We start from the raw sequence: 22648 nt of genomic DNA on the forward strand, positions 1-22648 counted from the left end.
GTCTGCAGTACAGAATCCCCCACCTCATTTTTACCCATTTAAGAAGATAAATTAACATGAGCTAGGGCATAGAAAGCCCTTAATAATATCCCTTTCTCCCTCAAAACACATACTTTTAATAAATCCATCAGAAATTTTAAAAGTACCATTCTTTATCTAAAAACTGACAGTTCCATCACTATAAGCCAGACTTGTGAACAGAAAAAAGCATTTTGTAGAACTTTATAACTTAAGCACTGTGACTGAAATTCCTGATGCTGCTCCCAAGTAACCTCACTAATTTTCACCAAGAGCACATCCTCATACCTCTGAGAAGCAACAAGCTGAATATAAGATGGAGGAGAAAATGCCTCACACCTGAACAGCAGCCAGGTCTCCAACATCTATTCTATTCAGAAATAATCACTAGAAGTAAGTGTCATAGGCTGTTCTTCAAATCAGCTTAGTAAAGGTGGAAGGACAGTAGATCTCTATGGAAAGCCTGGCTCCATACAGCATTCCAACGCCAGCAATACTGTGGAATGTGTTTCCTGTGGTTTAGGCCCATAGGCCCAAATCCACCTCATCTAATGTTTAGGCATTTGCATAAGACAACACTATTAATTTACCTATTCTGGGAAAGATAAATCTGGGTTTAAAAAAATGTAAAATATATGTTTGTGGTTTGGTTTTTCTTTTTTTTGTTTTTGTTTTAACTGAAAAAGAAATATACTGTGTTGTAATACCACTGGATGCAAACCTACAAGGGAAAAGAAAAAAACCCCAAATACGTTATGCCAAGTGAAACCAACCAAACAAGTAGTGAAAATTAGATGTTTTCACCATTCAGTCAAGTTACCACCTGTGAAATGCAAAGTGCTACAGCCAGGAGAGAGAGAAGTTCAGCTTCTGCACGTTCTGTCAAGGGCACTCTTGAGCTGAAAAATCACTAATGAAGTCTATTTTTCTAACAAATGGCTGTTTGTAAAAACTGCCAAGCAGAACAAGGGATTATGGATCTAGCACTAGAGAGCACTCAGATGGCACGAATTCTGCTCCTGGCATTTTGGTGTGTGTCAATGCTGCCTTTGTCTGAGGAATCATCAGGAGAAGAGTCCATTTCACATGGTTTGATTTTATTTCAAATAATGGTTTAAACTGAAAAACCTTTTGGGTTTTCTATCGGCTAATGTATTCTCTCTTTCTGTTTTCCATAACAGACTTGAAATATAATGATAGGGTGAAAGGGAGCTCCACCACAGCAAATTCCTGCATCAGAGTAGGTGGGTCCTAACATTTTTGGGTTTGAGAACATAAGCCACTTGCTGAAGAGACTCATTTGTTTTCAGGTTTTGGCCTTGAAGCACTAGTGCTAAGCAAGATTTCTGTTCAGAACGCTTCTTTTCTGACTGGCTGCTTGCTGGCAAGGGATTTTATGTCAGGAAACTGCAAATATCCTCAACAAAAGAGACCAATGCTCTATTTAAATACCAGCTATTTAGGATTTACAATTTTAAGGTAAATCTAGTAACGTGACATGAAATTTAGCGCAATCTGTTAATGCTGTTTCCTGGCCAACAGGATTAATCCTCATGAAACAAGGAGATCAGACACAGGAATGCTAGAGCAGTGCTTTACTTGGAATGAGGAGAGCAAAAAGCAAAACCAGCCACTCAAGTGTCCTGCATCCACAAAAGTACTTTCAGACAGACATAACTAACAGCAGTTTCTTGTTTCCATCTAAAAAATATGCAAGTTTTGTCACCTTCTCTGTAATTAAAGGAAACTGAAATTAGCACTGAGGTCCAAGAATTCCAGTACTCAGAACCACTGCAGATTTTTTCCTTAAAAAAACAAGGTTGAACCTCATGGTTTCATTCCCACACGGTTTATTATTTGGTTTCCAATTCTGCAGAATAACCTCCCTCTTTCCTTCTCTTCCTCACCCCAGTGAGCTCTGATTCCTGAGTACACAGTCTTCAGCACAAGAGCTCTAGAAATATCCTGAACTGCTTTTTCATCTCTGTTTTTATTACTACTATTTCCTGCCAAGGTACTTTTAATTAGAAACATGTATTTAGTTATACAACATTCATATCCATTCCCATACTAGTACCCAGCAACAAATAGGAATATCAATAATAGGCTTGGTTCTGGTCAGTGACACCACGTGGATGGTATCTTAAGGACAGTAAAACCAAACTGAAATAAACTTAATCTTTTAATATTCTGAAATATAAGAATTAGTCATCTAAAGAGAGACTCTCCAGTTTTCTTACACATCTTTATCTTCTCAAAATTACTTCCTCAAAGCGCTGGTACTTTGACTGCTCCAGAAATTAAGAATTAATTGGAAAAAGTATCTGATTATAAAGAAGTCCAACAGCATCTGACAGCTGAGGTTCACTGGTATTCAAAATATATTTGTCAAATGCCATAAAAACTATTCAGAGAATACCAAAACTATTAATCATACAAATACTATTTGACTGCTCTAATTTGTAACTCTACATGTCTGTATTTAAAAAGTCATCAAAGTATGATGAACTAAAAGCATTTAGTAGCAAAACCAGTGTTTCAAGACAAAAGCAGTGTTCTGAAGTGTTTATTGATTAGTAGTTTACAGCTGCACTAATATTCATGAAGTCCAAGGGATACTACTTCTTCCACCCTTTGTTTGTTTTGGTTTTGGTTTTTATTTATCTGAACAAAACACAGAAAATTAATGGAGTTTCACTTGTTCACTGGACAAATAAGCCTAACATTAACTCTATAAAAAAAGCCAATGGACTAGCATGATAACCTGCTTAATGTGCTTAATGCACACACGGGAAGAAAGAAAAACTGTATGGAGAAGTTAAAAAAAAAAAAAAGGCCATTGTTATCCACATCTGTTTATTCCTGCTTTCCCCAGCATCTTTGGAGTTCAACACTACCATCTTCACTGCTAGTATCGGAGCGAGTCTGGCAGTTGGTGTTCAGAAAATTCATGTTTAACTTTAAAACCATTCTGTCCAGTAAACCATAGCTTCCTTTGCAGCTGTGATGCAGCCATCCAAAAGAAATCTTTACTTGAAATTATTTGTTGTTTCAAAGTTTTGTAAGACGAATCACAGCTGCAAGTTAAGGACTGGTGTATCATAGCAAGGACCTACATAAATTTCCTTTAAAGCTATTAAGTAAAAACTAGCACTGCAGAAGTAATTCAGTATAGCCATGGAGGAAGTGTAATTTTCAGCTAAATGGAATTCTCTGGAGCTCAGGGTGGGGAGGGAAAAAGAAGAAAAAAATAATAATTTAGTACTCAACCTGCTTTCAGAACTCTGAGGAAGCAACAAAACAGCCCCCAAAATCTTGCTTTTTAAATTCCTAAGCAAAATGAGCAGGAGGTGTAACTTCCAAGAGTAAATGGAAAGATGAAATGCATGGATTTCTTAACAGCAAAATGAACAGTACTCCTGCTCAAAAAAGTCATCATGAAAATTAGTTTCTTTTTCAACAGATTCAGTTCAGTTCTTGCTGCTGCTCAAAATCACCACTCAGTTTTTCAATGCCTACTTAAAGCCCGAGCAAATGAGTGAGCCTTTATTTATGAATATGCAAGACAATCATGATAGCATAGAACACTGCAGTGCTGCCAACTCCTAATTATTATTACTTTTAAAGAAATGTCAGCTCTTGTTGACACAAGTGCCTTAACTGTTTCTCTCTAGTTTTATTTCAGGATGGTGTGGTGCTCCTGCTGTATCAGGACGTGCAATATATATTCACACTGTCCAACGACAGACATTCAAACATGTAAATATTTAAGAAGGAAACTGTTCACTAGGCTGTTTATAACTAATGTCATAATTAATGAGGGGTCTTTATTTCCTTAATAACTACCTACTTTGCTTGGATTTCTTACAGCATCCTACTATACTGCAACAACAGGTGATTATGCTGGTCATCCAAAAGCATCTCAGTATGTGGCCACGTGAAAGCTCTGTACACAGTTACCTATTCAAAGTGGGCCTATGCTCTTAAATAAGGAAAACTGTAATTTTCCATTAAGTTAATCTGTTTGGGAGATGCTCATAAGTAGCCACGGCAAAGATATAGCCACATTTTATAAGCAAGCCATATATTTGTGGTTTAACAACACAATTTATGTCTTATAACATCTTAAATGAGAAAAATCTATACGAAAACCAACCTGATTTTTTTTTTTTTTTTTTTAACTTTTTTAAAACCATCACAAGTCTCAGCCCCATGAGAAGTTTTTTCCTCTCCCCTGATTTATTTTGTTGGTTTGTTTTTTATTTTTCAAGGTTCAACAGGGTATTTTGTTGGCATGAAAAGAAATGTCTGCATCATTCACTGTCTCTAAATCCTAGCTTACCACTTGCTGGGCTGACAATTACTGAGGCCAAACAGAAGTCTCTTGTAAAAGCAATCGTACGGACTCAAGTTGCAGGAAGCATCTCAGACTAAAAGCTAATTATGTTTTGTTGAAAGATAAGCCTTCTGTAAAAAAATAAAGGTGAAAATGTACTACACTAGTGCATTGCTAAATAACCTGTGCAATCCAATGCAAAACTAGGACAGAAAATCTTGCTAAAGATAATCTTAAATGCAATTAAACTCTAACAATATTTAGGCAAATATAATCATTATTCAAGACAAGTGGAGCAAAGTCCGGTACCAAGTTGTAAACTGGGAATTCTAAGTTCTTTACCACCTCTGTTGGTGATCCTGAGTTCTATCACAGCTTCCTACGACCCTGAACTAGGATCTGTGCTAAACTAAAAACACTATGAGAGAGTTCAAGTACTATGGGTCATAAACATTACCAAAATGGCAGTGTTACACTATATTCAAAGGAATGAGATTCAGCTTTCGATTTTTCATTCCATCATGGTCAGAATTTTTAACTCAGCCACATGCCCATGGTTCGTATATTTCTTTGCAAAATGTAAAAGAATGACTTTGGTACAGACACATGCTTGCTGCCCCTTAGAAAATAGAAGTTACAAAGTTACAGTAAGCAAAGCATCAAACCAAGACTTTGAAGAACTAAATTCCTCCATCACCAGTTTCATCACTGACTTAACTGTTTGATTCAATATAGAAAAACTACGTTTTTTCAGTTGAGATGGCAAGCAGTACTTCTTAAGAGCTTTGAACTTTGCAGATGAGTTGTACACACAAACACCTTCCAATCTCCCAATGCTGCATCACTCAAATGCTTCCTCCTGACCTAGAAAAACCAACTCACACCCTACCCCTTTTATTTTTGACCACGCGCTTTCTTTGATCTCTGACTTACATCACATTTCCACTGAAGATTAAAGCTGTCTAGACTCACAGACCTCTGTTAGGCCCTAAAGCCTTCCCGTGGACTGCCAGCACAGGCACCGGGGACTTGCCTTCCTACACAGAGCAGTTCCCTGTGGTGTGATGAAATGCTCACTACAGTCCCACAAACTGTCATCAGGATGGAGATCACAGGATACACTGCTTCATATCACAACCCTTTTCAAACAGTCTGAAGATCCCCAAGGAAAGTACGAGGTGGAGCAGAAGACAACATGGCTCTTCTTTGCTGCCCTCTCTGTCCAGGGAGTCTTCACTTCCCTAGACACTGGGTGCACTGGGGCACCTTTAATTCTACTGCTCTTTCTTGGATAAACGGTCTTTTGAGGAAGCAACATGTGACTGTCAAACAAACATCACGACTGCTCTGTGGCAGAACCAGTCACAGTCTTTGAACAATTCAGAGAACAAGACTCAACTGCATGGATGGATGCAATATTTCTTCCACTTGGAGCCTTTTGCAGCAACAATGCTTCCAATTTAGCATTACAACTACATGCAATCATGGCAAGCTAAAGCAGCCAAAAAGCAGAAATACAAAATCAATATAGACAATGGTTCTTTATCATGAAAGACACAGCACCTTGAATAAAACAAAGGAAGAAAAACATTTTTGTCATTCAGTTACAGGTGAATGCAGAAAAGCACCTGCAATAGATCACTTACCTTTTGGTACACTTCCCCAAAGAAATAGTAAAGCGCTTGAATTAAAGTTACAAGGGCAGGAAGCCAACACCATGTTTTGAAATTATTTTCAAGACTTCCAGAAAGTACTGTAAGCATTTACAGAAGCAGCTGTGAGCTAGAAAAACGAGACTACCTGAAAATGTACTGTAATTTCAAGGCTATAAATATTTTCTTTCATTTGTTATTATTTTTACCTATTTTCTAAAGCAAAGCTCTTCTAGAAACAGGTGGGAAAAAACACTGGATATCTCATAGTTCACTATGGCCCCTGGCCCTACTCCTGCAGGTGGTTAGACTGAAGAGCCTCAGGCTCTCACAGCAGTGCTGTACAAATACTCTCAGAAGACTGTCCATGTACTTTAGTGAATTTTAGACCTATTACCTACATTTAGTTTACCTGTATTATCGATTTTCATAACTCATTTCTATATAACCATACCTGTTTCTTAAAAGTTTGGAGAATTTTACCAGTCTTATAACTTATCCAGAACATCAGGTGCTTATATCAGAGCTGTGAAGACATACACATTACAGTCACTACTGCTGATAGACAGATTGCCAAGATCCTTGCTGCCTGACACATTACTCTTCAAAGACAGCAGAACCAGAAGTAACGGAGTATGTTTCATCTCGGGTTTACAAAACAGAAACAGCAGAGGGGAGAGCAGGCTATAAGCAACAACAGCCACTGCCATCACCCACTCCTCCATTTTCTACCCTGGCCAAACTATACTGCCTGTAAGCAGTTAGCCCTTAAACCAGAGAAAAATAGAGGAGATGCTAAGCAATTTGACAACAAAAAAGCAGTGAATTATTTCTTTATGTGCTAGTTTCACTGCATTATTTTTTTGTCAAATGGATTTTTAACACTGAATGTAACAAACTTCCCTGGCCCACACAAAAACATTACTGAGCTACAGCTAATGCTCATGTGAAAGATGATAATGACGTTTCTCACTAGCAAGGCTGGCCACCAATAAGGAATTGTTACTTGGAGGCAGTGCGAACAGTATTTTTGCAACAATCTAATGAGTAAGAAAGATACAGCAGCTTCTTCAGACAGAGCATGAGATGGGCCATCAAACTACCGAAGGCCTTATCACCAACACACCTGATCTCTGCTGTAACATGATCTTTTAGAGAAGCCACAGTGGTGTGAAACAGAAATTCTTGAACTAATAGCATATTAAAATCTTCCCAATACTTAAAGGAGCAAGACTGAGAAGGTAACTGTTATATGTACTATTTCGTCCCTTTCTATTTCTGCCCAAGTTTTAATGAACCTACTAGCCAACTTGACTTTTTTCTGTGCACTAACTCGTAGCAGAAGACCATTGTAGTATATTTATATAATCAGAAACAACCTGGTAATAGAAGTTGCTACAAGAATTTGAAAGCTGAAAAAGCCACACGGTAGAATATAAAGCATGTACTTGTTTGAATTAGGTAAGGGGCTTTTAGAATGCAAAACGTAATTTGTTTCAAGAAGAGAGATGCAAGAGCAACAATGCTGCCCCAGCAGACATCTTTGTGATTGCTTTGCAGGGCCCTCAGCAAAAGTGAGCAGCTTTTCAACACGTAGGTTTACTACTTTTGAGGGTCAAACATTTTATTGGTAAAGTACGCAAACTGGCCAGTTGGGGAAAACATTTTAAAGCAGTCCAGTGTTTATCTTAAGAATATTTTCCAGTATCAGCTTTCATTAATCTGTTACTGTCCATTATTTATTAAGAACTAAACAAAACTACTGTCTGGTAACACAGAAACAATTAGACACAAGCAGAGCGCCAAGGTCTTGAAAAAGGCCATGCCTTGTTTTCTGAAGATAGACAGCCAAAATAAGATGTCATACTTCCCATCTCACACTGAGCTCATCTATATCACAGTGATACTATCTACTTCACTTAATTACAGTCTGTTTTCACTTAGTGGTAAGAATACTAAATTAAAGGTTTAATTAGTAGATATTTTAGGTCATCTGAATATATGCCATCTAGTCTTCCCCGAAATGAAGTCATCAACTCTCAGTTTAAATCCTATTTTTCCAAGCATATTATTTTGGATTACTTGAATATAGAATAGTGCAGATATTTGACCTAATGTTCTTTAGTTCTCACTTCTAGAAGAAAGTTAATTATCTTGTCTGAAAAATTGCATGGTAGAGAAATAAGTTAAGCATTTGCCTGTATTCCTGATAGGCTGGCTGATAAAACATTTTAGATAAACTGGAAAGTCTAAGCTATTTATTAGTGATTCTCTAGATAAATATCTTTTATAGACACATCACAACAGTATCTTCTTTGTTTCTTAAGAACAGCTGTCACCCAAATAATCCTTATTTTATGTAAAAGTAAACCCAGTGCACACCAGATTTAAGAGATTACTTTTTTAGGACAGCTTTGAGGGGGCCCCCTAACACTTTTTTGGTTTTTGTTTTGTTTTTTTCAATTTTGCCACTGAAGTTGTTGCAGTTTCCTCAGACTCAAAACAGTCATCTTATACATACTCAGCAGTTTAAAATATTTCCACATAAGGCTAGTTTTTCTTTTTGCTGTATGACTTTGTTTAATCTACCACACTCTATGAAGTCAAGGAAATTATCACCTACTACAGTTTATACAAATTTCAATATAAGCATGGCACCCAGCTGCTGTGATAAAGTAAACATATCTTTAGAGCAGGCTTGAATTAGCAATTCCCTCCTCCCATTCAGATCCCAATGAAAAGATACACATGGTAACCTCACAGCCCACATACTAAACATCTTCCCGTGACTGCCCCATGTGGCCACTAACACTTAAGCTAAGCAGCTCCAACAAGTGATTTTCCCTGCTTTTACAGACTGAAATGAGAACTTAACATTACCTACTTAGTAGAAAACGCTCTCTCTTCAACAGAATTCTTCCTTCATTTGTAAGAATTATTCTAGGTAGGAATTTGTAAGACTATTGCATACTTTTGAGTAGGACTAAAAAAGCAGCACAATATACAGCTCATTCTTGTTGTAATGTTTAATTTCTCCTAACCATGTTTACATCAAAAGCAAACACCTAAGAGAGTTAACTAAGTTATTTAAAACTTTTACTTCATACAATGAAAACATGTACTGATCCTGTCCCAAGGACTTTCCAAACTGTTAGGCCATCAATTTGTATTCTATCCAAAGCCTTGTGTGCTCCCTCCATCACAAGTCAGGCTGTTTTCTACATATAATATATACCTCACACTTCTGACTGTTAGTAATTCTGTGCCATTTTTGCATTAGTAACTACAGTAATAAACTTTAAACCTATGCTTGGATGTGGCATTGTTCTTGTGATGGTTTAATACGGTTAAAAATAATCCTAGGATTCCTTTGTGTCATGGTTATCTCATAGGATAAGAATGATTCTGTTAGAATTTCTAGAAGTAGGTAATTCCCACCAATCAGAAGTCAGGAGAGCTATGTTATTTTTTTAGATGATAAAAACCAATGTTTATTGGAGATTTTCCTCACCTTTTCTGTCTGGTTTGAGGTTCCGATCCACTGGCGGTGGCTCACATTCCGCAACAGGTACTGATCGTCTGGGAGGTGTCTTTGGACTGGACCTGAAACCCATGTGAGCAGGAGGAGGGACTTGCTTTCCAAATAACGGAAAATCAAACGTGCCTGGTGTCATTGGTACATAGTTTGTTTCCTGGATGGGTTCAGTGAAGCTGCTGGAATGCTGTCGTGGAGGAGAGTTGGGATTCATTGGGACATAATTTTCATCTAGTTCTTCACTTGAAACACTTCCCACTGTCAACATGCTTCTGTTTTTCTAGAATTAACATACATTTCCTTTAACAAAATAAGTTATGCAATCAGCTGTGAATCATACGAGTTTTTTTTAACCTAATCTACTCAGATTAATATATTCTACTGAAACTGAAAAATCACAAATGCTGTACAGCTCGCCTTTTTGCATGGGAACAAAGAGCATTCAAGCACTGTCACTGTTGCCTCTCATCAGATCAATTCATACTTACGAAGTGGTTATGGAAGCCCTCCAATGAATTAGATCTGTCATTCGGAAACGTTCGTGGAATATCATAACAGTCTTGAGAACTAATTTCTAAAGAAACAAGAAGAGAAAGTGGCTATTTATCAACCCTGTTCCTGTCACTTGGCATCAGGCATCCTGAGTCTGTTATTATTTACTGTCTGCTTCTGAGAGCATCCAAATACTCCTCCTGAAGTATATAGATTTTATCTATATACTTGAAAGGACTGTGTTCACAAACAAACTTAGCACTGATCAGTCACAACCTGAAGACCTTACAGTGGCTTTTTTCCATGGCAAAGAAAGAAAAGAAAAATTAAAAAAAGTAATTTCTCCTTTTAAAGCAGCAGCTAAGTCTTCATTTCAAATAGGCAGGTGCAAGAATTAAGTGTAAAATTAATTTGAGATACTGGGCCCTCACAAAAAACAGCAGACGTACTTCAGGATCTGGAGAAAGGTCTTCTGACTGCACAGCCTTCCCTTTGAAGGTGTTGACTCAACAGCATTTGATCTGTTGCAGGAACAGGTGAATCCCTGCCCTCAGCACGGTCTCCGGGGGCTTTCAGTTTGAACAAACTGCTACAGAAACATACATCTCTCCATTTTCAGGTGTCTGGGTCTTGGCACTCCCCACTAATAAAGTCCTCAGCTTTGTGGCTGTTTCTCTGGTGCACAGTGATGTTTATGAGACATTTGCCTCCCAGGTCCTGCTCACCCATGTAGGAGACAGGCTGCCTTTCCCTGCAACAGGTATGCCCTTCCTCCTGATGCCAAGACAGATGGTGGGCAAACTCTGGGGTTTAACACTGCCTTTTCCCAAAAGAAAAGATAGAAACGTTTGGGGTTTTTTTTTTGAGATTTCCACCTCAGATAAAAAAAAAACCAAACAACAAACCAAACCAAACAACAAACACTTTGCTATTAAGAGCCAAATTAAAACAGTATTTTCAGAAAGACTACTCTTCCTGAGGCCAACAATCTCAGCCAGAATGTAAGAGTCACTTATAAACTTAGCAAAGTGAGAGAAGATAAGCAAAGCAAATAAGGCTCTTTCAGGGTGTTACTTTGTCGTTTTAAAACACTAACAACCACCAATATTATTATGCTTAGCCTACAAAATGACTGGCACACAGGATATTACTGAGTGCCTATATGATCACATCCATTATGTGTATCGCCTCCTCTAAAAGCCCTGTCCCCATCCCCTTCCACATTTCATCCTCCCATCCCATACTTAGAACAACTGAAACAATTCTCCCTCAAAATCCCCTCTAACATTCAGCATCAACTCTAACCAGTTTAAAATGTCACTTGAGAAATAACACTGTAATGCCCACCTGTCTCAGGAACTTGAAAAAAATTTAAACTCCTAGCCCAAGAGCGGTTAACAATACTATAATAACTGCTCTATATAACAATAAGTATCAGCTTTCCAACCTCTACGCTGCATTTCTCGAATCTGCATCTGAGAGAATAAGAACAGGAATGAAAAAAGGCAGGAAAAAACACAAGAAATGCCAAACTCTCCAAGTAAAAGCAGCTTCACCAGATTTGCTATGGCCTGAAGTACACCCATCTGCTAAAGGAAGAACACTAAAAAAAATGCATTAGCACATCTGGAATACCAACATTTAGACTATAAGGAATAACTTTACTTAAAAGCTGCCATATGCACAGAGAGGAAAATAAAGGTTGGTGGCAAAGATCACTAGATGAGGGCTCATCTCAAAGCTCTGAGCATACACCAAGTGCCATTAACCTTCATGAAACATTTTCAGCTTCGCATATTTGGACCACTACCTGCCAACCTTACTTCAGTTATTCTGAAAGACTTGTAACAGAAATATTTAATTTAGCTGCGTGAGTTTGTTAGCAAAAAAAAAAAAAAAAAAAAAAAATTATGTGTTCTTCACCACTGTTTTCTACAGACGAGTAACACCATAAGTATTCTAGGTCTTCAAGCATTTGTAGCTAAGACTGAATGCCACAATACAAGACACATCCCTTATCGACATTCTATGCTTTGCTGTTTTGATGGTTTATTTTAATAGTCTTTTCTTCGCACATACTTAAAGCACTGCAACCACAGACTGCTTTGCAAAGGGCTACACACTTGTTTTTAACGGCTAGAAATGCCTCTCATACCATTCAGCCCATTCATATCATTCATATCACATCATTCACCACAAGATCACATTATTTAACACAAAATTCTGGAAGGGCAGAATAAAATACCGAATACTAACCTTTGCGGAAGATATTCAAATCTACAGTTGAAATGGTATTACTGCGTGAGGGTGGCATTCCTGCTGTAGGGATGCAATAACTACTGTCAGTGTCTGAAGCAGTGCGACTAATGCTACATGTTTCCACAGGAGATCGATCTGCAGCGTGGTGAGGTTTTGGTGGCCGAGGTGGAGGAATATCTGGAATAGTCTCCAGTTTTGAAGTCTGAGACAATGTTCCCTCTGGAAAAGTTCGTGGAATCTGGTAAGTACCTCCAGGTGTGGGGGGAATGTCATAGCTAATGGAGATGTGTCTCATTTGTGCATCTAATGAAGATGTTGCTGATGGGGTATTGAAAACATGTTGCTCTCCTTCTGCATCAGTCCCAGTCGGAGATGCTGCCTTCGGTAAAACATCCTGTGAATAACTCCTAGGCAGGTTATAAAGGCTGCAGTCTGCCAGTGTCAGTCCAGTACGAGAAGGAGGAGAGTCGTAGACACCTTGCTGCTGAAAAAAGCCATTCACAGCATGCTTGCTCGCTGATGCAGCAGGATTTTTGTGGGAGGGCACGTTATCATTGCAGTCTGTTTCAGAAGAGCTGGATTTTGCCGAGTCAGCATGAGATCTACACATAAATAAGATTGTAAGATTAAAATGCTGATGAACATACAAAGAAAAACAAACATTACGAATAGTAAATAAAACATTGAAAATGTAAACAATTAAGTCTATCAGTCTCTTCCAGTTCTTTTTTTTAAGGATCCTAAGTAACTATATACACATAAATCCATGCACATGAAAAACACAACACAACTGTGGAGCTTTAGCAGCAGTTAAACAAGTTTATGTGTCATAAAGCAAGTGACTTCCACAATGCCAGTTTGGAGCAGAGCTTGTTTGAGGCTGGGAGATTTTTTAATTTATTTTTTTTAAACCTATGCTGCAATCCAGCAGTACTTTAATGGCACGGTTAAAGGCAAAAATAATACACAATCCTTGGGTTTACAGAACTTGCTAGTTCGAATCAGTATGCAAAACTGTTAGAGGAAAAAATACTGCTGCAACACCCTTATGTTCATACTTGAAGTTACCTACTGGGCATAAAAAAAAAAGGTTTGAAATACATAAAGAAGAGAAAAGTAAGAGATAAGAACAGAAATAGGAGGAAGATAGCATGTTCTTTGGAGTGTGTGTAATTCACAGGATCTACGTGCAAAAGAGTGGTTTTTTTCCTTGAATGCAAATTAAGGCAGTGTTGTTAGATAAAACTGCACAGCAGTTACCCTTTGATTTCTCTGGAAATTCTATCTTTAATGAGAAGAGCACTGCAATACTGGCACTAACCAGTACCAGTAAACTTCCATGGAAAGTAAACACATTGTACTTTCCCCCCCTCCCTTTTCAACTTCCCCAGTTACCTTGCTCCAGGCAGGGAAATTCAAGAAATTCTGTTACCAGTCTGACTCCTTGCTTAAATGAAAGTCAAGACAGTGGCAAAATACTAACACAGTGGTTAATGCAGTCCATACACTTTTGATCAATCATACCATTTTTCCTGTTTTCATTACCACAGCACAATACCAATGTGTTAATTCATACACACATATGTAAATATTTCAGCATGCGTGTGCATCAATGAATAGCTGCTACACAGCTCTTAATAGGCTCTATTAAGCAAATGGACCATGCAGTTTACAGAACTTCTGAGGAATAAGACACCTAAAATTCAACAGCATGACTGCCACAAGAAGTACTTTTTCTTCTTAAGAGGCTCTCTACCTCAAAGTGATCACAACCAGAATTTATTATTCAAATTTCAATTTGTCAATAAGATCACACAAAACTTTACTTCTCAGGGGACAGCTGGATTTGTCTCCATGGGTTCTGGTAACCTGAGGAGAAAGGAATCCAGTTTTGCTATTCATTTAGGTTTCCTTGGCAGTTCCTGCAGAAACGGAGACCGTGTGAAACACAATCTGCTCTTTCTAGATATCCATCTAAACCTGACGAATCACTCCCAAAGTGCCTCTCTGACAGCTATCAAGGGAGCCCATGTGATTAGCTTAGACTGGGCATCTGCAGTAAAGAAAAAAGTCGTTCACCTAACCAACTGGTTTTTGTTCTGTTAAACAGCAGAGATACAATCTCTATCAGTCCAAATGGCTTATGAGAGTTCTTCTCCAGCTTTAATTATATCAACTTTTTTTGTTGGTTTGTTATTAGGTTTTCTTCAGTTGCTTTTTTTACATTTTGTTGTTTGGTTTTGATTCTTTGCTTTGTGTGTGTGTGGTTTTGGTTTACTTTCACTAGAAAAAGTACACTAATTCTGCTGTGGTTATTATTTTCTACGTTGATTTAAGTTCTGTCGCACTGGTTGGAATTGGTTTCTAGGTGACTTTGAACATTGATCTGCATTTAATTTACCAGACACAAAAAAAGAATGGATTGTTCTCAGTAAGTATTTATCCTTGGCACAACCAAGGAAGTGAGAGTTCCTACAATCCTTACAATGCCGACCATGAAATATATCTTGTCTGCTAACAGTTTACTTCCTTTGCCTCACTATTGAACCACTGGAAGTTTAGCACACTTGCAAAAAATAGGACACATAGTACAGCAGGGACTACATGAGATTACAGAGCACATAATAAATTGTGAACATACCCTATGGAGAAGGACTTGGGGGTGTTGGTCGATGAGAAAATGAACATGAGCTGGCTTCAGTGTGCGCTCGCAGCCCAGAAAGCCAACTGTATCCTGGGCTGCATCAAGAGCAGCATGACCAGCAGGTCGAAGGAGGTGATCCTGCCCCTCTCCTCTGCTCTCGTGAGACCTCACTTGGAGTATTGTGTGCAGTTCTGGTGTCCTCAACATAAAAAGGACATGGAACTGTTGGAACAAGTCCAGAGGAGCGCCACGAGGATGATCAGGGGACTGGAGCACCTCCCGTATGAAGACAGCCTGAGAAAGCTGGGGCTGTTCAGCCTGGAGAAGAGAAGGCTGCGTGGAGATCTCATAGCAGCCTTCCAGTATCTGAAGGGAGCCTATAAGGATGCTGGGGAGGGACTATTCATTAGGGACTGTAGTGACAGGACAAGGGGTAACAGGTTCAAACTTAAACAGGGGAAGTTTAGATTGGATATAAGGAAGAAATTCTTTACTGTGAGGGTGGTGAGGCACTGGAATAGGTTGCCCAGGGAGGTTGCGAATACTCCATCCTTGGCGGTGTTCAAGGCCAGGTTGGATGAGGCCTTGGGTGGCATGGTTTAGTGTGGGGTGTCCCTGCCCACAGCACAGGGGTTGGAACTAGATGGTCTTAAGGTCCTTTCCAACCCCAACTATTCTATGATTCTATGATTCTATAACTAGTAACACACTGAGCTTAGCCCCTGCTGTAGCCCTTGCTCTTTACTTGAAGGATTCATTCAGGAGTTCCTCACTTTTTAGATGTACCCTTCTGGTTCCGTGGTATTCATTCAGACCAAAGTCTCAGCAAAAGTCACGTGTGTTTTATGTAAGCAAGTGTGGCAGGGATTGTGATCTGCATTTTATACGCTATAAAAACTAACTGCGCAGTCTACAGAAGCTGGACACTGTCAGTCAATTGTAGAATCGAAATTGTTAGTTCCAGTTGACTAGGATATATTTGGAAATGAGAAAACTTTCAAAACTACAGAAATAAAATATAAACACTATATTTATCTTACAAAAACATGCAGAGGATATAACCAAAGTTCAAAATGCAACAACAGCACATGTACAATGCCAGTACTTAGGGATTACCCACGATATAAGTAAGCAACAACTGCTGACGTTTTTAAATTTAAGAGTTTTCCTGGGTTTAAGCAAATGCTGCTGCTTCTCTCTTGACCACAAGCACTTGCAAAAAACAGAAGACTTTCAAAAACCATGACACACGAGGCAGCCAGGACTGTTATTTTGCAACAACTTAAATTTCTCATTATAAGAAGGCATTTCTGATTTAATTCATTATTTTAAAAGTAATCTTTTGGAATCAACTTTTTGGTCTATTGAAATAGTTTTCAAAATATGAATAGGCTGTAACCAACCTGAGTTTGAAAGGCCAAAAATTTGAAGGCAGTCTGAAACACGGGCCAAGAAAGCAATTTATGCCAAATAAAGACAGGGAATTCAGCATCTGAAGTTTAACTGGTTTTCAAAAATAAGTATTAACCGCTGATCATCATAGGAACACCATGCACAATTTTGAAGATGTACAACGCATAGCTGACTCCTGTTACGTCAAGGTTAGGACTAGAGTTCAGGGACTTACTTGACTCCTGATTTTTTTAAAAGAAGGATTTCAGATGCAAGATGCTTGGTGACTTCTGCACAAAGTTTCAGGTAACTTAATTTTCCACACATACTTCAGAACAGCTCAACACAAAAAATCAATTGTTTTCAATATTCTGTAAACAATTGGTTATTAAGGTAAGGATTGTTTTTTACACCTCAGTTTAAAATAACGGCAAAGTTTGAGATAACACAATGAAAACTCCTCACTATTTATAAGGAGAGGATGACTGTGACATGAATTCAGTGTTATCACATGACTGCAAATTCTGCTGTGACCCAACTATTCCTTACTCAGTGCTAGGACTGGACACCTCTTTACACACATTGAGATGACTGTAGAGCCTGCTGAGCTACAAGGACTGGACATTAACATGTACTGAGAAGAGGTGGGATATTGAGGCAGAGGGAGCCCAATAAAAAGCCTGTCTCCACATACCAAAAACTACTTGTTGACAAGGACTCAGGGAAAAAAAGTTTTTGAAGTGTTTTAGTCCGAGAAGTAATCATCCCATTTTTGATTATGCTGTAATTCAGTCTGGCTTAACCACTCATCCTTTTAAGATGATCCTTTTCCCATTTGCAGGAATCGATATGACCAATTAAACAGAATACTGTGAAGAAAGTGGCAGCAGAACTGCTCGTGTGAGCCAACAACCTGGGGCAGCAACAAGAAGCATAGTAAAAATGTGACTAGATAGATAAATAAATAAAAAGCCAGCTCTATTTCCACGGATGCTGAAGTCACACAGTTTTTCTGTTAAAACTCACAGAACACCATGCAAGATGCATCTCAAACAAACAATATTTTCAGGCAAGTTAATGGCTCTGTGATTAATTTCTCACACGCATTCCAAGAACAGCTACTGTTCACTCACTGCAGTGGAATCTTTTTACTTTCAAAATCTTCTAATAGCAGGTATTCCTGCCCTTCTTCTGAGAGAAAGGGTGACCCTTGGCTGGTTCATAAACACAGGAAAGATGAGGAAGACAGCATTTAGTATTTCAATACACCTCTCAAGTAAGCCAGAACATTAAGGGGTTTGGAAACTGTCTTTGGCTGCATTTTCTTATTTAGAATTCAAATACGAACCTTCAAATCTCACTAAATGCTGCAGTCCAACAATACTTTTTCTCAAGTCAACAGTGATCAGAGCACAAAACTATTTTAGACAAAATACAGCATGATTATTACAGCTGTAAAGTGCTGCGTCCAAGATATTCTCACAACAGCACATGCTGTGTTCCATGACACCATTGATGAAGCATTTCAAAATTATGTCTTAGTTCTGAAACACCACGATTCTTAAAGATTTCTAGAGAGGCAGTTTGGATACTTCCCTTACGTTCCACAGTTACCTGCCTCACCTGGCAAAGAACCACAAAGCTTTGAAATAAAAATCCCAGATTGCCTAAGAAGCAACATGCAAAATTAGAACAGAAGAGTTTCCTCTGGCAACTTCAAAGTCTAAAGGGAAAAGTCACAGAAATAAACTATTTCATTAATCTATAAAGCTCCACACTTTACACTAAGGAAAAGAGGCTGTAAGAAATACAGATAAATTGTACCAAGTCTGAAAATTAACAGGAAAGTGATGCAACCATCTGATTTTTAATTCACCTGTAAGGATGTGGACTGGGGTAGTACATAGCGCACCCTCTAACTGATCATCTTAGTAACATTGCTACACAGATACACAAAGCTCTAATTCCTTAGGAAAAGGTCTATATCCCCTATACTCTGACTCAGGCCCAGCAGAACACCTACTGTACCATGAAACATAAGCAGTCCTTTAAGGTGGAACTGAAACTCCAGCATAACTATTATTCTGAATTTTCATTATTAGCCTTCTTAATAAAGGGACATAGCTATTTAGTGAATTTAGTTAAATATAATACGCTACGCCCACATAATTTCCAAGTAATCACAATGCCAATGTTGCACAGTTTTCAAATATTTCTATAAAAAACATCATTTATTTAAACAACCTCTACACTCCCAAAGACTTTGTTCAGTTTTTTCTCAGTTCCCTTGGCATTTTATGTCTCCTGGACCTTATGCGCTCCCCAACATCCAAATACTTTCTCTCCTGTGTCACCAGTGTCTTCCTCGAGATATGTTGCAGGCTACCTGAATGCTATACTTTGCCATATTTTGTGTAAGGAGATCATGAAAGGAGACCCCTTCTACTTAACCCTTATTTACTCCTCCTACTTAACCCATATGTCACACAACTGTCAAACTCACGTGAGAAGGTCAGTTACACATCCCAGCCTTAATCATTGCAAAAAACATGCTTCATGTGCTGGTGTTACAAATCCATTCTGTGCCCATCCCTTGCAGAAGCAAACAGGCAGACACATTTCTCCTGAGCCAGGGTGCCAAAATGGAAAGTCAAGATTTCTCTGCCAAGCCATTCAGGAAACAATGCTACTGGCAGGAACAGTGAACATACCTTTCAGGCACCATCAGCTTCTAAACATCACTGGAACTTTTAACACTGAAAAAGCAGCTACTGGATTTCTCCTTCTCTTGCAGGACGCTTTGGGGCATGCTGTCCTGCCTATAACCTGCACATTCCATACTCTGGGGAAACTGGAGGCTCATTTCTCCATTATATAAGAAAGATTTTAAAGGCTGGATACTTTTTTACCATGCAATCACCAGTAAACAGAGCAGGAAACTCCTGAGGCACAACAGAGCAAGATAAAAATGCCAAGAGAACGAAGAGCGCATGGCACAGGTAAAACTGGAAAGGCATCAAGGTGTTGATGAAGAAGGCACCACCACCAAAAGGTATGGCCCTGAGGGAGTATGTGAAGTACTCATGCAAACACTTTCAAAGGAAGCTTTCCTCAGCCTCCCGTGTGCTTGTCTGCAATTGCAAAAAGAATATGACATTTTGTGTTTAATTTCCTGGAAATATCCCAGCAGATTTTATTTTAAATTACTGCAGAAAAGAAGCTTGCCAGACAGATGTATAAGGTTCTCCCACAGAAAATTTAAGGTTGGAAGGGAGACCTCTGGCGATTATCTGGTCCAGCTCTTCCAACACCTCTAAGCAAAGCCAACTTCAGAGTCAGGTGAGGCTCCTCAGGAGCTTGTCCAGCCAAGTTCATTTGTGGTTGTTTTGTATGCTGGGCTTTTTTGATAAGTCTCAGAGGATGGAGATTCCACCAAGGCCCTGGACAGCCTGCTTCAGGGATAGACACCGTGTTCTATTCTGAAAAACCATAGCGATATTTCCCAGGTAGCTACCATAAAAGTAATACCCTGTGATGCAGGAGATGCTGTACGTCTATTTAGTTTAGAAGCAGCAGCTGGAGGAATAAATATACTTTTAATTCAGTAGAAGTTCCCAATTCTTTCCTTAAAATTTCCTATTGCACACTTCTCTGGAGAACTGACTGTATGGTTACATTTCATTCAGTAAGAAATAAGGTTTATTGAAGCTTGTTTCTAAATCTCTGTTGTTTGGAGTAAGTTAAAATTCAGGAAACAGAAATTGAGTGGTTTAAGTCTCATACATTTTAAAATGTCATAAAATAATTATCTTTTAACTCTTGCTTGAGCATCTGAACCATGTTAGTAATAGTCAACAAATACCATTTGAGGATTGCTATTTTCAGATGTGGTAATCTGGCAGGTGATGATAAATATCAGCGTGTTTTAACTGAATCCCTTCCATGAAAGCTTTAACTGGGAAAACTGGGGCACTAAATCACAGAATGGAGAAAGGCTAGATTTCTCCAGCTTCTTCTAGTCCTCAGCTGGACTAAAGACACCAGATTGTATTAAAGAAAGGGTACTTATCTGCTCTGTGCCACATATCACTACAATGAAATTCTTGGAATCACTGCATTTATCTGACATTTCATATTGGCAACTACTGTCTGCACTTTTCAATAATGCAGCATGGGTCTAGCACTGATCAAACAACTTACTATTGCTGCAAACAGTTCAAGCATAGAAAGAAAAGAAGCAAGGAGCTATAGGCAGCTTCCCCCCACACACAATAGGTGCACCCAAATGTTCAACGACTCAGCAATAAAAAAGTGCTTTTAACCAAATATTCTTGGCCTGTAACACAAATAAGTGTTTTTAGGAGAAAAAAAAGGTCACTTACCTCATAGGTTCAGGTTTTTTACTTTGACAGTTTATTAGCAATAGGTAGTCTTGAGGATCTTCTTGACCAGAGGAAGACTCCAGTGGGGGGATGTTAATAAGCTGATAGGGAGGAGGTAGGGAAGATTCTGCTTGCATGGAAGGTGGTGAAGTGTTGATGGGCAAGGATAACTCAGCAGATGGTTGTAAAGAACTGACGGGTGGCTTCACAGCATCTGCAAACATATAAGCAAAGCATTCTTTTTAGAGTGAAGAATAGAGTCTTACATTGCTACATAAAAAGTTATTGACAGAGGATGAGAAAAGTCAGGGATTTAATTCAAAACTGTAAAACCAGTGGCTATAAGAACATTTGGATATTAATATTTTTCAGAGTATTTATACTTATATATATATATATCGTACATATTATAATACCTTTATATTTTTTTCAAACTGTAATCAATTTCTTAGGTATGCCTTGGAAATAGAGGTTATGCCTTATTTAATGACTGTTTTCCAGACACAGAAAGAAGAAAGATGCTGACAGCTGCAGTTAGACAGCTAAGAACACAAATCTGTTTTAATCAAGGGCAGACAAAGGCCCATAGGTTATTACTTGAATATGGTAACCTGAGTCAGGACTTGAACGTATTCATCCCTTTTTGACCAAGGTCACTTCAGCATTTGAGATTAGTCACCATTTAAGAACTGGCCTCTCTCAAGATCTAAAAAGCAACAGGAAAAACGCTGCTTTTAAAATGGAAGATCCCTCACAACTATAAAAATAATGCAGAGATACAATAGAGGTACCATGTTCCACTAAGCTCCCTCATTACATACCCCAGATTTTTATTTTAGTGCAATGAATGAAGTAGTTGTGGTTGTTTGGTTTGGTTTGTGGGATAAGGGGGGAGAGAGGGGAAGCAGAGAGGAGGTGTTTTGGTTTTTAAATAGTCTTCAAAATTCTTACCCAATTCCTAATTATCTGTACTCTAGACTACTTCATTTTTTTCCTTCCAAATACATGTATCTGGACTATTAAATTACCTGGAAGACTGGAAAATATTGACTGACAAACATTAAGCAATCATTTAACTTTTTCATTGTTGTAATGATACATTGACTAAAACCAACATAATTAAGCAAATTGTTCCTCAATTATCAAGGCTCCCTTGTACTTGCAACTCACTGTACATTCAAATTTGCACATCCTAAGAATGGACACTTCTTATTAGCATTGTTTAAATGAACATATTATTATCCAGTGCAAGCTGCTCCTGTTAGACTTACAGGCTAGCTATGCCCTAACCAATTAACTTCATTCAGCTTCTCCTTCCCAGGAATATCCTGGGAAGAACCAGATGAGCAGACCAGAACACAGCCCTCCTGCTTCCAGTTCTGTGTACACTAGGTACAAGTGATTTAAACGTGGAAATAGGAACAGCAGTACTTGCTTTGAACTCCCATGGCACTTACACAGGCTCAGAAATTAAATCCCACCACACCCATGTGGGTGGAAGAAGTCTAGGTGTATGAAAATTTCCTCAACTCAACCTACCTGAAAAGGTAGGATAACCTAAAAAAGTTCTTAAAAGCTTGTGCCTGACTTATCCATCAAACTAGTTCGAAGAACAAAGGCAAAACCAGACTGCACCCACATACAAAAAAAAAAAAAAAAAATGGTTTATTACATGCTAAAAATATTAAAATATGGACAATTTTCTATTATTTAGGAATTTCAAGGGCTTGGAAGAGACCATTTGAGGCACCCACAGATATTCCTTCATTCCCCTAACAATGGGGCTCAACAGCAGGAACAGAGAGGTGGCTGAAGGGACCTACTAGGTATGGTATATGGATACTCCGTGGAGAAAGAACTGGCTGGATGGCCACACGCAAAAAGTTGTGGTCAATGGCTCAATGTCCGGCTGGAGACCGGTAACGAGTGGTGTCTCTT

General features: G+C 38.6%; 1 protein-coding gene across 9 annotated transcripts in view; it reads right to left on the bottom strand.

The window, feature by feature from the left end:
* Nucleotides 1-22648, bottom strand: part of GAB1 (GRB2 associated binding protein 1) — a 99269-nt gene that overhangs the window by 9784 nt on the left and 66837 nt on the right. For 8 of the 9 annotated variants that reach the window (XR_013956998.1, XM_080619261.1, XM_080619259.1 and 5 more), the window contains exons 3-6: nt 20711-20924; nt 12290-12894; nt 10030-10115; nt 9518-9821 (exon numbers count right to left, since the gene is read on the bottom strand). Coding sequence is in view for 8 of the 9 variants with exons in the window: in XM_080619261.1 (XP_080475387.1) it covers nt 9518-9821; nt 10030-10115; nt 12290-12894; nt 20711-20924 (1209 nt within the window). In the remaining variant the exon portion in view is untranslated. The remainder of the gene's footprint in view (nt 1-9517; nt 9822-10029; nt 10116-12289; nt 12895-20710; nt 20925-22648) is intronic. The other variant, XM_080619258.1, reaches the window with a different exon arrangement.

This window comes from Psittacula echo, assembly GCF_963264785.1.
Source record: "Psittacula echo genome assembly, chromosome: 1".
Classification (NCBI taxonomy): domain Eukaryota; kingdom Metazoa; phylum Chordata; class Aves; order Psittaciformes; family Psittacidae; genus Psittacula; species Psittacula echo.